Genomic DNA, 16,452 nt, shown 5'->3' on the forward strand with positions numbered 1-16,452 from the left:
GAGGGTTGAGGGGTGGGTGGGTGCTGGGGCTCCAGCTGTAGCTGCCCTGGCCACTGGGAATTGTCATTTCGGTCATTGTCCCACTGCGCTGGCGCCCCCGTGCTGGACGCCCCGTCTCCCTGGAGCCTCAGCTCAGCACCTGTTTCTCCATCCCAGCTGCCTCTGAGGTGTCCCCAGGGCAGGGAAATGACAAGTGCAAGGTGTGGACTCCCCATAGTGCCACATAAACTACGGATCGCCAGAGGTGACAGAAAGACACACTGAGGAGACAGCCTCTTACCTTATAGGGCATAGACTCAAAGAAGATGGACGTGGCCGAGATCTTCTTCTTGCCGGTCATGAACCCGTGGGTCAGGTGGCCCCCATCAGGCAGGTCCAGGCCCATGATGCGCCCGTGGGGCTCCACCAGGGCCGCGTACACCGCGAAGTTTGCAGGGGAGCCTGGATCGGGCAACCAGACGAGACTGGGTCATGTCTACCCAGGATGCGCCGAGCAGCACCGGGATGCTTAGCTGCCAGGGGTTCACCCGGGAGAGGTGAGGAAAGGCCTGGCCCTCCTCCTGAGCCCCTGGGGGCGCTCCTGCACCAGCCCCCTTCAGAGCCAGTGTGGGGAATTTCAGAGACAGGGCACGGTTGGGAGGGGCTCAGAGCCAGCCCGAGAGCGTTGGAGGAGGACCTGCCCACCCAGGAGGGCTCGGCCAATTTCTTACTTTACTTTACGGGCATTCCTTCCCAGGCCTTGTCTCAGTGAACACAGCCCTGGGGGCTGGCGTGAAGGGGGTGTACAGGCCCACCTGGATGAGGCAATCACCTGAGTAGGGCTGGACGTTGACCCCCCAGCACTGAGGGTCCAGGTTATAGGCCTGCAGGGCCCGCTTCTGACAGAGGGTCTCCAACTCATCGATAAACTCCGTCCCGCCGTAATACCTGCAGGAGGAAGCAGGAGGCTCACACCAACTCGGGCCTCAACCCTCTGCCGTGTAGAGGCAAAGAAACTTGGGGGCGAGACAGAACACCAGCGGGGGGAAGGAACAAGACAACTTGTTCCGACGCAGATCCTGAAACCAGCGCAATGAACATTCCCACCAGCCCTCCAGTGTCCCGGAGACCACGCCACCAGCGATCCGGAGGGAGTATGGCCTCCTCTGTAGAGAGGGGATTCCAGCCTTACAAAGAGAAAGACCCCGGCGCCCGCTACAGCACAGAAGAACTTTGAGGCCGTGGTGCTCAGTGAAAGAAGCCAGTCGTGAGGCCAGACTGCTGGTTCCACTTCTTCACTCACTCGCTTATTCACTCATTCATTTGTACTGCTGGAGGGCACATGTGCTTGCCAGAGAGAGAGAGAGAGACAGACAGACAACCGCTCTCCCCAACAGGGAGGGGTCATGCTGCAGTCCTCTTTCCCCCTCAATCCCATTAGGACTTCAGGTATGTGCGCACACACACGTGCCTGGTATGACTCTCAAGCCACTGCAGCCAGGACTCAAACTGCAGCTCAACCATGTGGGACTAACCACGTGGCTTCCTGCGCACCCGGCTTAACTGCTGTGCGAAGGGTCTGGACCTCCACTTCTTCAAGGTTTCTCCCCCCTGGCCAGCCCGATAGCCTAGTGCTTAAGGGAACTAAATTCCGCATGGCTGACCATGGTTTGAACCCCATCCTGGGCACCTTGAAAAGATGCTGTGAGTGTGTGCATGCCTGCCCCACACCCCAGTATCACAGAGAAGTGGACCACGGCCTGCAGAGTGACCATGCCCACCGAGGGAACTTCCTCCTCTGTCTCTCTCTGGAGAGCATACGTACTCATCGGCAATTAAAGTAAATAAGGACGCTCCGTTCTGTTTTCCTTAATGGCTGTACCATGTTACATTCCTTCTTGTTTTTTCTTATTTTGGAGAGGTTTTCGCTATAGAGCGCGTGTGCTCGCCAGAAAGACAGACAGAGACAGAGAGACAGAAAGCGAGAAATCACCCCCCGGGGTGGGGGGTTGCCACGCCCCAATCCCTTACCCTCCGTCTCCTCCGTTCTCCTCTCGGGATCTTAGGCACGCTCGCACACGCACCCAGTGTGAGTTTAAGCCACCAGGTCTGGGACTTGAACCGCAGTCGACTACATGGGAGTCTAGCGACATAGCCATTACGCTAACTGCTGCTCCCTGTACTATGTTATCTGTTACATTTCTACCAAGAGTCCCAAGGGTTTCAATCTCTCTATATCTTTACCAACCTTTAAAAATAAAAATTGCACGTATTTACACTAGTGTGATATTTTGATATATGTATACATTGTGAAATTGTCAAATCAAGCTAATTAACATATCCACCAACTCCTAAAATTTTGCTGTGATGAGAACATTAAAAAAATCTACTCTTAGCAGGGCCAGCAGGTGGCGTAGTGGTTAAGCCATTGGGGTCCCAAATAGTCGACTCCAGTTTGAGTCTGGGACCCGGCAGCTTGAAAATCACAGCAGGCGCGTGTATAGACATGTTCAAAATCCCAGGACGAGAACGGAGGAGAAAGGGTTGTGGTGTGGCCATCACCCAAGGGGTATTAAATCAATACCATATGTTGTGACTAGTGCCGCAGTGAAAAGGGGGTGCAGATGTTCCTTTGACATACTGATTGTATTTCCTTTCCATATGTCCCCAGAAGGGGGCTGGCTGGGCAATATGGTAGCTCTGTTTTTACCTTTTTCTTTTTTTTGTCGAGTTTTTGTCTTAGGGATCATGTGCTTGCCTGAAGAGACAGAGACAGTGACAGGAAAATGAAAAATCACTCCCCGGGAGGATGGCCACGCTGTAATCACTCTCCTCCACTCTCCTCCTGGGGTCTTGGGCACATATACAAACACACCCAATGTGAGTTTCAAGCCACTGCTGGCCCGAGTCTACTTCTGTTTGTGGAAATGGCGGTACTAATGTACATCCTCACCAATACTACGGAAGGGCTCCCTTTTCCCTGCACCCTCACCCACACTTATCTTTTGTCTTTCTGGTCAAAGTCATCCTAACAGGTGTAGGTGGTAACTCACTGCGGCTTCAAGCTACACTTTCCTGATGACTACTGGTGTTGAACATTTCTCTATTTACCTGCTGACCGTCGGAATGGTTTCTTTTGAAAAATGTCCATTCTGGTCCTTTGCCCATTTTCAAATCCAGTGATTTGTTTCTTTACTATAGATGTTTTGAGTTCCTTAAATATTTGGAATATTAACTCATTAGATGTATATTTTACAACATTTGCTCCTGGGCTGGCAGGTGGTGTAGTGGTTAGAGGCTCTGGACTCCCACATGACCAATCATGACTTGAGTCCTGGACCTGGTGGCTTGCTTTCTCGCTTCCCCTCTCTGTCTCTCTGTCTGTCAAATTCAATAATTATAATAATAATAACGGTAAATAAAGTTATAAACAATTTTCTCTCACTCTATAGGCTCCCTCTTCATTCATTTCCTTTGTTCAGAAAGGAAAGTTCAGAGGCTTCTTAGTTTGAAGCAGTCCTATTGCCTATTTTTTTTAATTGCTAGAGGGCACATGTGTTCGCCAGAAAGAGAGAAAGAGACAGGAAGGGGAGAAAGTACCTGCATTAGAAAGTGGTCATGCTGGGACCAGCAGGTGGCATGGTGGTTAAGGTGCTGGATTCACACATGGCTGACTGAGGTTCAAGTCCTGGACCTGGTGGCTTGCTTTCTCACTTTCCCTCTTTCTCTTTCTCTCTGTGTCTCTATTTGGTCAAATTAAAATAAATGAATGAATAAAATTACAAAAAAAATAATGTGGTCATGGCCGCAATCCCTTTTCTCCATCTTGTCAAGATTTCGAGCATACACACACATGTAAAAGAATGGGGTCATGCCGCAATCCCTTTTCTCCATATTGTCAAGATTTCGAGCATACACACACATGTATGTGCCTTGTATGTTTCCCAAGTCTCCAGGGCCAGAATTCAAACTGTGGTTGGTCAGATGGGATCCAGCACCCTAAACCACTGGCTACAGGCTAGCCTCTATCTGTCCATTTTTGCTTAGGAGGTCATATCTTAAAAAAAAAAACTTTAAAAAGAAAAATATGAGGGACCAGCAGTTAATGTAATGGCTATGTCGCTGGACTCCCACGTAGTCGACCATGGTTCACGTCCCGGACCCGGTGGCTTAAAACTCACGCCGGGCGCGTGTGCATGCGTGCCCAAGATCCCAAGAGGAGAATGGACGGTTCCGGGACTTGAACTGCGTTCAACTGCATGGGAGTCCAGTGACATAGCCATTATGCTAACTGCTGGTCCCGAGGGTTTTTTTTTTTTTGATAGTGACCAAAAATGGGTATGACGTGATATCTCACATATGTTGCTACGGTTTTCATCTGCATTTATCAAAAGACTAGTAATATTGAACATCTTTTCCTATTCATGTTGGCTGTGAGTTATTGTTTAATGGACAGGTTTTCATCTTTTTTTTTCCTTTTTTTTTTTGGAAAGGTTTTTGCCATATGACGCATGCGCTCGCCAGACAGACAGACAGAGACAAAGAGACAGAAAGTGAGAAATCACCCCCCAGAGGGATGGCCACACCGCAATCCCTTCTCCTCCATTCTCCTCTCGGGATCTTGGGCACGCACGCACATGCGCCTGGCGTGAGTTCTAAGCCACCGGGTCCGGGACGTGAACCATGGTTGACTACATGAGAGTCCAGCGACATAGCCATTACATTAACAGCTGGTCCCTCATTTTTTTCTTTTTAAAGTTTTGCTATAGAGCATGTGTGCTTGCCAGAGGGGGCGGGGAATAAAAAAATTACTCCCCAAGGGGGATGGACATGATGCAATCCTCTCTCCGGTCACCTCTTAGGGTTTGGGGTACACATGCACATATTCCTGTGTGATTTTTTTCTTCCATGTTTTGGGAAGAATTATTTATTTATTACTATTATTATTTTTTAACTTAACCAGAGACACGGAAAGTGAGAAAGCGAGTTGCCAGGTCTGGGACTTTAACCACAGTTAGCCATGTGGGAGTCCACAGTCTCAACCACTGCGTCACCTGTTGGCCCCCTGGTAAGGAATCTTCAAGCCACTGAGTCTGGGACTTGAACCACGCAGTGTGGACCATGTGGGATACAGTGCCTCTCTGGAGAACACGCATGCCTAAAAACTGAAAAAAAACTGAAAATAACACAGCATGGGGAACCAGCAGTTAGCGTAATGGCTATGTCGCTGGACTCCCACGTAGTTGACTGCGGTTCGTGTCCCGGACCTGGTGGCTTAAAACTCACGCTGGGCGCGTGTGTGTGCGTGCCCAAGATCCCGAGAGGAGAATGGAGAAGGGATTGCGGTGTGGCCAGCCCCCCGGGGGGGGATTTTTCGCTTTCTGTCTCTCTGTCTCTCTCTGTCTGTCTGGCGAGCGCACGCGCCCTACGGAAAAAACCCCCAAAAAAAAAAAAAAAAAAAAAAAAAAAACCACAGCATGCCAGCTGCTGTGGCGCAACAGTAACACAACAGTCCCCCCAACAATGAGGCGACGTGGGAAGGTTCCAGGTTCGCATCCCGAGGCCTCCCTGTGCATGCCAGATACAGGTTGCACGAGCCGCACCTGGGGCAGGACAACAGAAAGCCCTTGTCGAGGGTTCCTCTCTGTTTCTCTCTCACGGAAAAACAAAGGGAAACAAAAACCTAAGCTTCATTTTAGGTTTCTATCCAAGTCCTTAACGTTAGATCAGGGTTATTGCCAAATACGAACTCCGAGCATCAGTAATCCAAGTGGGGCCAGCCCTCTAGCTCAGCGGTTAAAGGAGCCGGGTCCCACATGTCTGACTGTGGCTCACGTCTTAGTCCGGGTGGCTTGAAAAGCATGCTGGGTGTATGTGCATGTGCGCCCAAATCCGGGCAGGGAGGAGGGGAGGAGAGGGCTTGCTGTGACTGTGCCCTGGGGGCTGTGTGCTCCCTCGGGCAGTCTCTCGCTCCCACGCTTGCTTCCTCTGGATAGCGCAGGTGCTCTCTGAACATCCCAAACCAACCAAGTTCAATCCAAAGTTAGTTCCAAAAGAAAAATGCATGGGGCCGGCAGGTGGTGTGGTGAAGGGCGCTGGAGTCCCACATGGCAGACCACGGTCCAAGTCCTGGACCTGGCGGCTTGCGTTCTCACTTTCCCTCTCTTTCTCTCTCACTCTGTCCCTCTCTGTTCAAATTAAAATAAATAAATAAATAAAGTTAAATAAAATTAAAAAAGAAACATAAATTCACATTATTAAGAAAATATGAAAATGAGGATAGAGGGCCAGCTGATGGCATGGTGGCTAAGGCAGGTGGATCTCACATGATGACAGTGAGGGTCAAGTCCCAGACCCGGCAGCTTGGACAACCTACTAGGGACATATGTGTGTGCCTAAAATCCTGAAAGGAAAAGTGTAAGAGAAGGGATTGCAGCGTGACTATTTTCCACGGAAGGTGCTTTCTCACTTTTTTCTTTCTCTCTGTCTCTTTAGCAAGTGTATGTGCTCAACAGCAAATTAGAAAAAAGAGCGAGAGAGAGAGAGGAAGAAAGAAAGAAGATACAAACAGAAGGACTAGCAGGGGGCGTGGTGATTAAGGTACTAGACTATTGCATGGTGGACTGTGGTTCAAGTCCCAGACCTGGAGGTTTCCTTTTTCACTCTCTTTCTCTCTTTCTGGTGAAGGTCCATATCATGTTTAAAAAAAGTAATAAATAAAATTAAATAATTATTTGTTTAAAAAGAAAATAAAAGACAATAGTCACCTTTTAAAGAGCCCTTTAACATTAACAAATTATCTAATTATCTATACACTGATTTGAATTTCTAATGGCTGCATTTTACAGTTCAGCTAATTAACATTAAAATTCACAGAAGAGGGGACCAGCAGTTAGTGTAATGGCTATGTCGCCGGATTCCTATGTAGTTGACTGTGGTTCGAGTCCCGGACCTGGTGGCTTAAACTCATGCTGGGCGCCTGTGCATGCGTGCCCAAGATCCCGAGAGGAGAATGGAGGAGAAGGGATTGCGATGTGGCCATCCCCCCTGGGGGGTGATTTCTCGCTTTCTGTCTCTCTGTCTCTCTCTGTCTGTTTGGCGAGCGCATGCGCCCTATAGCAAAAACCTCTCCAAAAAAACAAAAGAAAAAGAAAAAAACCAATTCACAGAAGAGGACCAGCCAGATGGCATGGGGTTAAGGTAGCTGAATCCCACAGGGTCAACTACACACTTCTTTCTCCTTTTTTAAATAATGAATTATTTGATTTTATTATTATTTTAAAATTTGCTATAGGTGCACACATACACTCATGAAAGAGTCAGAGAGAGGGAGAGGGAGAGAGAGAGAGAGAGAGAGAGAGAGAGGGGGAGAGAGAGAGAGAAAGCAATCCGCCAGGTTGAAGACTTGAACCATGGTTGGCCATGTGGGGATCCAGTGCTTTAACTACCATACCACATGCTGGTCCCTGACTGCACATTTCAAATCCCGGACCCAGCAGCTTGGAAAATATACAAGACGTGTGTCCAAAATCCCGAGAGGAGGACACGCTGAGGCGAGGCTATCCGCCCAGGGAGGGTTTCTCACTGTCACTCTCCCAGGGGGTAATTTCTCACTTTCACTGTCCCTGTCTCTCCAACAAGCATGAACACCCTGTGGCAAACTAAAAATTAAAAAAAAAATTTTTTTTTTAAATTATCATGACTTGCCATTAGCCCAAACCTCCACCTCAGTTTCAGAGACATTAAAACATGGGGAAAGGTGCTGTTTGGGGCTGCTGTCACTCAGCAAGTACCCAGTAGACATGAGGACGGTGGCCGACTGCGAAGCCTGACAGTGGACGCAAATTTAGTTCTGATTTTGGTCCAGGATCCAACTCGCGTCCTTCAGTCAGGCTCACTGGCGGTCAGTGGCCACTCCCCCCGGTGTCCGCGTCCTTTCTCATCGGGAACAGAGCTCACAGGGGGGGCAAACGCTGCTGGTGGCCTGTGGGCGTCCAGACCATGCAGGCATCCATGTACCAACTTGGGTTTTTAAAAACTTTGTCAGGGGACCAGCAGTTGGCGTAATGGCTATGTCGCTGGACTCCCACGTAGTTGACCGCGGTTCGAGTCCTGGACCCGGTGGCTTAAACTCACGCCGGGTGCGTGTGAGGGCGTGCCCAAGATCCCGAGAGGACAATGGAGAAGGAATTGCGGTGTGGCCACCTCCCCCTGGGAGGTAATTTCTCGCTTTCTGTCTCTTTGTCTTTCTGGCGAGCACAGGCGCCCTGTAGCAAAAACCTCTCAAAAACAAAAACAAAACACTTTGTCAGAAAGGGCATGCACTGACCAGAGACAGCGAGTGCGTGTGAGAAAGCACTCCCAAGGGTGTGGTCATGCTGCAATGCCTTCTGCTCCACTTCTCCGTCACGCTGGGATTTGGGGCACACAAACACAACCACCCAGAGTGTTTCTCAGGCCTCCAGGGTTGGAATTCAAACCACTCAGTCGGCCATGTGAGATCTGGCTTTTTTTTTTTAATTGTTTATTTAACTTTATTTATTTATTTTAATCTGACCAGAGGGAGAGAGAGAAAGCAAGCTGCCAGGTCCAGGACTCAAACTCATGGTCGGCCATGTGGGAGTCCAGCGCTCCCAACCACCACGCACCTCCCACCGGAGAGGGCTCTCTTACCCTCAGGCTGCAGGGCGCCTTACACTGACACTCTGGACACCTTCCGGAAGCCTCGCCTCCTTACAGCTGCAGGATCCCTATATTCGCTGGAAGGGGCGGAAGCCCAGGAGCTAGCATGGTGTCTCGGATTAGCTCAATCGGAAATCTGAGCAAAAATCATCCACATGTGTGTGGAGCTGGTTTCCAGGACCGCGGGCTCCGCTCCCCGAGGGGGCCATTCCCATACAGACCGCAGCCCCCACAGCACCTGTCCCCGCCCGGCGTCCCCCAGCGAGCACTGCCCTTGCCCAGATGGAGGCCTGACGACAGCCCAGCCCCCTCACGGACTGGCTGCGCGTCTACAACGCAGATCTGCCAAAGGGACTGCTGAGTGAGGCCCTGATGGTGTGCGCCTCACCCAGAGAGGCAGAGGCGGGCGGATCACGGCAGAGGGGTCCTGATGGAACTCCAAGCGCGTCAGCGGAACCCCACGCTGGCGATGGCGCGCCAGTTATGTCAAAGAGCAGGGGTGGGGGAGAGCTCGCTACCGGACGCTGGCCGTTTTCTGGACTTTCCCCAGCGCTTCGACTCTACAGGGCACGGGGCTTCACACCGGGTGGGCCTCGGGAAACGCCCCTACCTCTGGCCGGGGTAGCCCTCCGAGTATTTGTTGTTTAAGCAAGAGCCGAGGGCCTCCAGCACGGCTCGGCTGGCAAAGTTCTCCGAGGCGATGAGCTCCAGGCCAACTCTCTGGCGGTTACTCTCCTTCTTAATGATGTTGTAAACCTTGGGGAAGGAAACACACGTTCGGACGGTTTAGCTTAAAATGCCTGGGGTAGAGGGCAGCACAGCCCTGAGATGCAATGATCTGCCGGGCTACCCCACAGAGGAGGGCTCCGAGTTCGCCCCTGTAGACACCCCTGTGTAGGGAGGGAAGACCCTGCGGGAGGGCTGTCTTTCTGTCTCCATTGCTCCTGGGATAAATAAGAAAACAAGTAAAATAAAAATTTGCTCTTGGGACCAGCAGGTGTCATAAGGGTAATATTGCTGGACTCCCATGTAGTTGAAGGCGGTTCGAGTCCCGGACCCAGTGGCTTAAACTCATGCTGAGTGTGTGCGTGCATGCCCAAGATCCCAAGAGGAGAATGGAGGAGAAGGGACTGTGGTGTGGCCATTCACCCTGGGGCTGATTTCTGAGTTTCTGTCTCTCTTGTCTTTCTGGTGAGTGCACATGCCCTATAGCAAAACCTCTCCACAAACAAACAAACAAACAAAACTCACACCGGGTGTGTGTACATGCGTGCCCAGGATCCCAGGAGGAGGACGGAGGAGAAGAGATTGCGGTGTGGCCATCCCCCGGGGGTGATGTCACTTTCCCTCTCACTGTCTCTGTCTCTCTCTCTGTAGGAAGTAAATGTGCCCTAAGGCAAAAAACCTTTACAAGAAAACAGATAGTGAATATACTGAAAACCGTGGGACTGCGAGGTAAGTGGGTGACGTGCCAGTGACGCTGCTCCAAAATAAGCAAGCAGCCCAGCCTCGTGGCACGGTCGGCAGCAGGCCCACCGGGAAGTCAGATCAATGTGTCAGCTTGGAAAAACATGGGGTGCGGGGCCAGCAGGTGGCATGGTGGTTCAGGATGCTGGACTCCCACATAGCCGATTGCGGTTCGAGTCCTGGACCTGGCAGCTTGCTTTCTCACTTTCCGTCTCTCTCTTTCTCTTACTCTCACCCTCGCTCTTGCCCTGTTCCTCTCGGGTCAAATTGCTAAAAAAAAGAACAGAAAATACGTGGGTGCATGTGCACACGCCCAAGGCCTGAGGGGCTGAGGAGCGGGGAAAGGGGGTCATGGCAAGACCAGCCCCTGCCACGGCGCTTCATCCTCTCTCATGGATGGAAGGGACAGAGGGGCATGCCTGCCCATGCCTGGATGGGGGTATGCTCCCCACGACCGGTGAAGGGCCAGGCCTCCAGGATCTCCCCGTCTCCGCCCCTCCAGGGCACCCCGCACAGCGCTCTGCGTTTGCAGATTCTAGAAACCATGAGATTGAGGGTAAACTTGAAGAAACTTTAGCCACTTCGCAGCCACAATCTCCAAATCCGGCACACTTGCACCAATTCCAGGTGGTCCTTTGCAAAGTTAGTTCGTGACTAGAACTAGAGACTGAAGCAAAGGCCTCCCATTTTAAAACGTGCGTGGACTTGGGAACCAGCAGTTAGCGTAATGGCTATGTCGCTGGACTCCCACGTAGTCGACCACGGTTCATGTCCCGGACCCGGTGGCTTAAAACTCACGCCGGGTGCGTGTGCGTGCGTGTCCAAGATCCCGAGAGGAGAATGGAGGAGAAGGGATTGCGGCGTGACCATCCCCCCTGGGGGGTGATTTCTCGCTTTCTGTCTCTATGTCTCTCTCTGTCTGTCTGGCGAGCGCACGCGCCCTACAGTGAAAATCTCTCCCAAAAAAAAAAACACGTGCGTGGACTTTCTGCTAATCTCACCTCGGTGTCGTTGTCCTTGAGGGGCTGCGCCAGCATCTTATCATGTGAGGACCACACTCCAGCATCCCGGTGGGTCCCGTTGGCTGCAGTCGCCATGGCGCTGGTTCAAAGTTGCCTATAAAAAGGAAAAACGGGTCAGCAGATGGCATAGCGGTTATGATGTTGGACTCCCACATGGCAGACTATGGTTCAAGTCCTAGACCCAGTGGCTTGAAAATCATGCTGGGTGCATATGTGTATGCGCTCAAGATCCTGGGAGGAGAATAGAGGAGACGAGATTGTGGTGTGGCTACCCTCTCTTTGGGGTGATTTCGCACTTTCTCTCTGTCTCCGTCTCACTCCCTCTGGAGAATGCACACATCCAAAACCCTCTAAAAAACAATATGTAGCTTCCAATATGAAATATAGCCAAAGCTAAGGAGCCATTGCAGCACAGTAGTAATCGAAGCCACATGGCCAGCCACGGGTTGTGATCCCCATGTCAGGTGGGAGACCTCAGGTGCACACGTGAGCACCCTTGGATCTGGACGGTGGGTAAACGCTCCATGGCATAACAAGACCCTATAGAAGGTGCTTCTCTCTCGCGCGCTCTCTCATAAAAATAAATAAATAGGGGCCGGCAGGAGGTGACATGGCAGTTAAGGGTGCTGGACTCCCACATGGTCGACCATGGTTCAAGCCCTGGACCAAGCAGGTCGCTTCCTCACTTTCCCTCTCTCTCTGTCCCTCTCTGGTTAAATTAAAATAAATAAATCCATAAATAAATGAAGTTAAATAATTCTTTAAAAAAGATTGCATAAATACATCAATAATTTAGTCAGAGCCGATGCATGGAAATGAAGGTGGCTGGATCCCAGTGTGGTTTGAGTCCTGGACCCAGTGCCTTGAAAAAAATCACGCCAGGCGCATGTGGACATGTGCCTAAAATCCAAAGAGGAGGGCGGAGGAGGAACTGTGCCATGGTCATTCCGGGGGGCGGGGGGTTGATTTTTCACTTTCCCTCTCTCTCAGAGAGCAAGTGTCCTTTAGCAAGCTTTTTATTAAAAAAAAAAAAAACAGTATTTATTTAATTTTATTTATTACTGCTGTAGGACATATATACTCGCTAGAGAGAGATGAGAGAGAGAGAGAAAGTGGGGAAGCCAGCTGCCAAGTCCGGGGCTCAAACCGTGGCCAGTCACGTGGGAATCCATCCACACCTTAACCACTGTTCCGCACACTGCCCCAATAACAAGCTTTAAAAAAATTTGTTTTAGGGAACCAGCAGTTAGCGTAATGGCTATGTTGCTGGACTCCCACGTAGTCGACCGCGGTTCGCGTCTCGGACCCGGCGGCTTAAAACTCACGCCGGGCGCGTGTGCGTGCGTGCCCAAGATCCCGAGAGGAGAATGGAGGAGAAGGGATTGCGGCGTGACCATCCCCCTTGGGGGGTGATTTCTCGCTTTCTGTCTCTATGTCTCTGTCTGTCTGGCGAGCGCACGCGCCCTATAGCGAAAACCTCTCCAAAAAAAAAAAAAAAATTGTTTTAGTCAAGGACCAGCAGGTGGCGTAGAGGCTAAGGCACTAGACTCCCACAAGGTCAACCATAGTTTGAACCCCAGACCTGGTGGCTTGAAAATCATGCCAGTAGGCCAGCAGGTGGCGCGGTAGTTAAAGGTGCTGGACTCCCACACGGCCAACCAAGGTTAGGGTCCCAGACCTGGCTGCTCGCTTCCTCACTTTCCATCTCTCTCTCTCTCGCTCTCTCTTGCTCTGTCACACTCTGACCAAATTAAAATAAATAAATAAATAAATAAATAAGTTACATAAAATAGTTCTTTAAAAGGAAAAAAAGAAAACCTTAGCAGGCATGTACGTGTGAGTGTGCCCAGTATACCAAGAGAATGGAGAAGAAGAGTGGGCGTGGCCACCCTCCCCCACGGGTAAATTCTCACATTCCCTTTCTCTGTCTGTCTCTGGCAACCACCTGTATCCTACAGCAAAAATTAAAATAAAAAAAAAAGGAGTCAAAGTTCATCACAACCTGTTAGTTCTCCCTAAACTCCGAACACATTTCTTTGCCTTTCTGTCAGAAGTGCTTAGTCAGCACGATCATTTTCTATTGCAAAACCACTGCCTAGAACATCTGGTTCCTTTCGGAACTGCGGACGTCAGCTCGTCTTCACCAGTAACAAGATCTGACCCTTCTCCCTCCAGCCTGTCCACCCCAGAACCCTCCTCCCACGGGTGCTGCCCTGGAGACAGGCCTGGGACGATCTCAACTCTTCACGGGTTCAGCTTAAACCCCCAACTAAGCTGCCTTCCCTGAAGACAGGGGCCGAGTGGTACCTTTTTATTTATTTATTTATTGGAGAGGTTTTTGATATAGGGCATGTGAGCTTGCCAGACAGACAGAGAGACAGAAAGCGAGAAATCACCCCCCAGAGGGGATGGTCACGCTGCAATCCCTTCTCCTCCATTCTCCTCTAGGGATCTTGGGCACGCATGCACATGTGCCCGGCGTGAGTTCTAAGCCACCGGGTCCAGGACGCGAACCGCGGTCGACTACGTGGGAGTCCAGCGACATAGCCATTACGCTAACTGCTGGTTCCCCCAAGTGGTTCCTTTTAAAAACCCCCAGAATTCCCAGCACAGCTACACATAAAGTAACATCTTCCAAATGACAGAACAGATGAATTGTTGACTTAAAACAATCCCACCTGTTGGGGCCGGCAGGTGGCGTGGTGGTTAGGGGCGCTGGATTCCCACATGGCCGACTACAGTTCGAGTCCCGGAGCTGGTGGCTTGCTTTCTCACTATCCTTTTTTCTCACTTGCTCTATCCCTTTCTGATCAAAATGAAATAAAGTTAAAAAAATTCTTTTTATTAACTTCATCTATTATTATTTTCCAATTTGACCAGAGAAAGACAAAGAGCGAGGGAAAGTGAGGAAGGAAGCCACCAGGTCCAGGACTTGAACCATGGTTGGTCATGTGGGAGTCCAGGGCCTTTAACCACCCCACCACCTGCTGGTCCCAAAATAATGATTCTTTAAAAACCAACCCCCTCACACACAGTTCCACTGCAGAGAACTGGTGAGTTCTTCCTGACATTCAGTAATTAGTGACTTTTCAAGGGACTTTCCTGGGCTGACCCCTGACTGGACCAGGAGCAGGACGTAGGCTGTGGGGATCAGCTTTCTGGGTGGTAAAGGCACACAAGTGGGGGGCTGGGCCCACAGGGGACGGCCCTGGACTCGTGTCCTGTGACGTCCTTGAGGATGCTGGGCATGCGTGCCTACTAGCCAGGCTGGCTGAGACGGGCAGATGCAGTAGGGGGCCCTCGTGGACTGCTTCTCTCTCTGTCTCTGTCTCTGTCTCTGTCTCTGTCTCTCTCTCTCTGTGAAGGAATAAACAAACTTAAATACAAAAGGTCTCTACTAGGCTCTGAACATAAGTTATCTTATTTTAATCCTAGCAACATGTTTCTTTTAAAACAAATGTACAAGGAAGACTTTTTAAAAAATGTTTATTTACTTCTGAGAGAGACAGAGCTAGCAGGTGGTATGGTGTTTGAGGCACCTGGGCCTCAGATGGCTGACTGCCTGGTTCAAGTCCCAGACCCTGTGACTTGAAAAACACTCCAGGCCCAGTATGCCCAAAACCCTGGGAGGAGGGGGCTAGCAGGTGGCGTAGTGGTTAAGGCGCTAGACTCCCACATGGCCAACTGCAGTTTGAGTCCTGGACCTGGACATTTGACGTCAGGCACATGTGCGTGCATGCCCACAATTCCGGAGAACAGAGGAGAAGCGATTGTGGCGTGGCCATACCTCCTATGGGGGCGTTTCTCACTTTCCCCCACACTGAATCTCTCTGGTGAGTGTACGTGCCCTACGGCAAAAACAAAATGATCCTGAGAGGAGAATGGAGAAGGGATTGTGGTGTGGTCATCCCTGGCGAGGGAGGTGATTTCTCACTTTCCCTCTGTCTCTGTCGCTCCCCAGTGACTACACGCACGCTATAAGCAAATAAACAAAACAAGGGACCAGCAGATGGCATAATAGTCGTGTCACTAGACTACCTAATGGCTGACTGCAGTTACAGTCCCAGACCCAGCAGCTCTAAAACTCACACCGGGCACGTGTGCACACGTGCCCAAAATCTGGAGAGGAGAACACAGGAGAAGGGATCGAGACATGGCCATCCCCTCTGGGGGGTGATTTCTCACTTTCTATCTCTCTGTCTCTCAGGCGAGTGCACAGGTCCTATAACAAAAATCTTTCTTAAAAAATAAAAAAAAAATAGGAAAGAAAGAAAATAAAATGAGGAAGAGCGAGCAAGCACACATGCTCCCTGACCCCAGAGGGTCTTAACACTGCGATCCACCCTCAGCTTCAGCCAGCCTTGGGCTGTGGGCATGTGCATACCTGGTGTGCTCAGGGAGGGCTCTAGATGTGAACCTAGAGCTTGAGTGTCAGCCTCACACGGCACGGGCTGCTGCTGCGCCAGCATCCGGCCCCCAGTAACACTTCCGTGTATTGATGTTTTTCATCTTCGGAGTAGTGAAAGTGAGGCTCGGAAAGTGCTGTATCTGGCGCTGGCTGGTGGCATGCTGGGTAAGGGCACTGGACTCCCACGTGGCCAACGGCACTTCAAGTCCCAGATCTGGCAGCTTGAGTTCTCACTTTTCCTCTCTCTCTCCCTCTCTTGCTCTGTCCCTCTCTGTTCAAATTAAAATGAGTAAATAAAGTTAAATCATTCTTTTTTTAAAAAATCATTGTTCAAAAAAAGAAAAGGAAGTATCTAAGCCCAGAACTGCACAGCAAGTTGGCCATGGGGAGACTTGAAAGCCCCAAAGCACGCACTGCCAGGATCCCACCGAGTTCCTGTGAAAACACACACTTGCGGGGCTGGCAGGGGTCATGGTGGTTAAGGGAACTAGAGTCCCACATGGCCAACCATAGTTCAAGTCCTGGACTTGGTGTCGTGCTTTCTCACTTTCAGCATCATTTGCTAAAGAGGTTGTTCTTTTCCTTCGGGACCCCCCCCCTCTCTCTGATCAAACTAGAATGGTAATTAATGAAGTTAAATGATCCTTTCAAAAAAACGAAAAACAGGGACCCAGCATGTGGCATGATGGCTAAGGCGCTGGACACTCCCACATGGCAACCACAATTCGAGTCCTGGACCTGGTTGCTTGCTTTCTCACTTTCCCTCTCTCTCTGTCTCTGTGTCTCTCTCTGGTCAAATTAAAATAAATTTTAAAAAATTAAAAAAAAAAAAAAAAAAGACAAACATGCACTCACGCACTTGCGCAAACACACATCATCCTGTAAGAATACAGG

At 50.4% G+C, this 16,452-nt stretch overlaps 1 protein-coding gene across 2 annotated transcripts in view; it reads right to left on the bottom strand.

Moving 5' to 3' along the window:
• The window catches only part of SHMT1 (serine hydroxymethyltransferase 1), a 48,977-nt gene that overhangs the window by 13,487 nt on the left and 19,038 nt on the right, over positions 1 to 16,452 (bottom strand). For both annotated transcript variants that reach the window (XM_006161650.3, XM_006161649.3), the window contains exons 2-5: positions 11,130 to 11,244; positions 9,272 to 9,417; positions 812 to 927; positions 281 to 441 (exon numbers count right to left, since the gene is read on the bottom strand). In XM_006161650.3, coding sequence (XP_006161712.1) covers positions 281 to 441; positions 812 to 927; positions 9,272 to 9,417; positions 11,130 to 11,225 — 519 coding nt within the window. In that variant the 5' untranslated portion in view covers positions 11,226 to 11,244. The remainder of the gene's footprint in view (positions 1 to 280; positions 442 to 811; positions 928 to 9,271; positions 9,418 to 11,129; positions 11,245 to 16,452) is intronic.

Source organism: Tupaia chinensis, unplaced genomic scaffold (assembly GCF_000334495.1).
Source record: "Tupaia chinensis unplaced genomic scaffold, TupChi_1.0 Scaffold138725_1, whole genome shotgun sequence".
In the NCBI taxonomy this organism is placed as follows: Eukaryota; Metazoa; Chordata; class Mammalia; order Scandentia; family Tupaiidae; genus Tupaia; species Tupaia belangeri.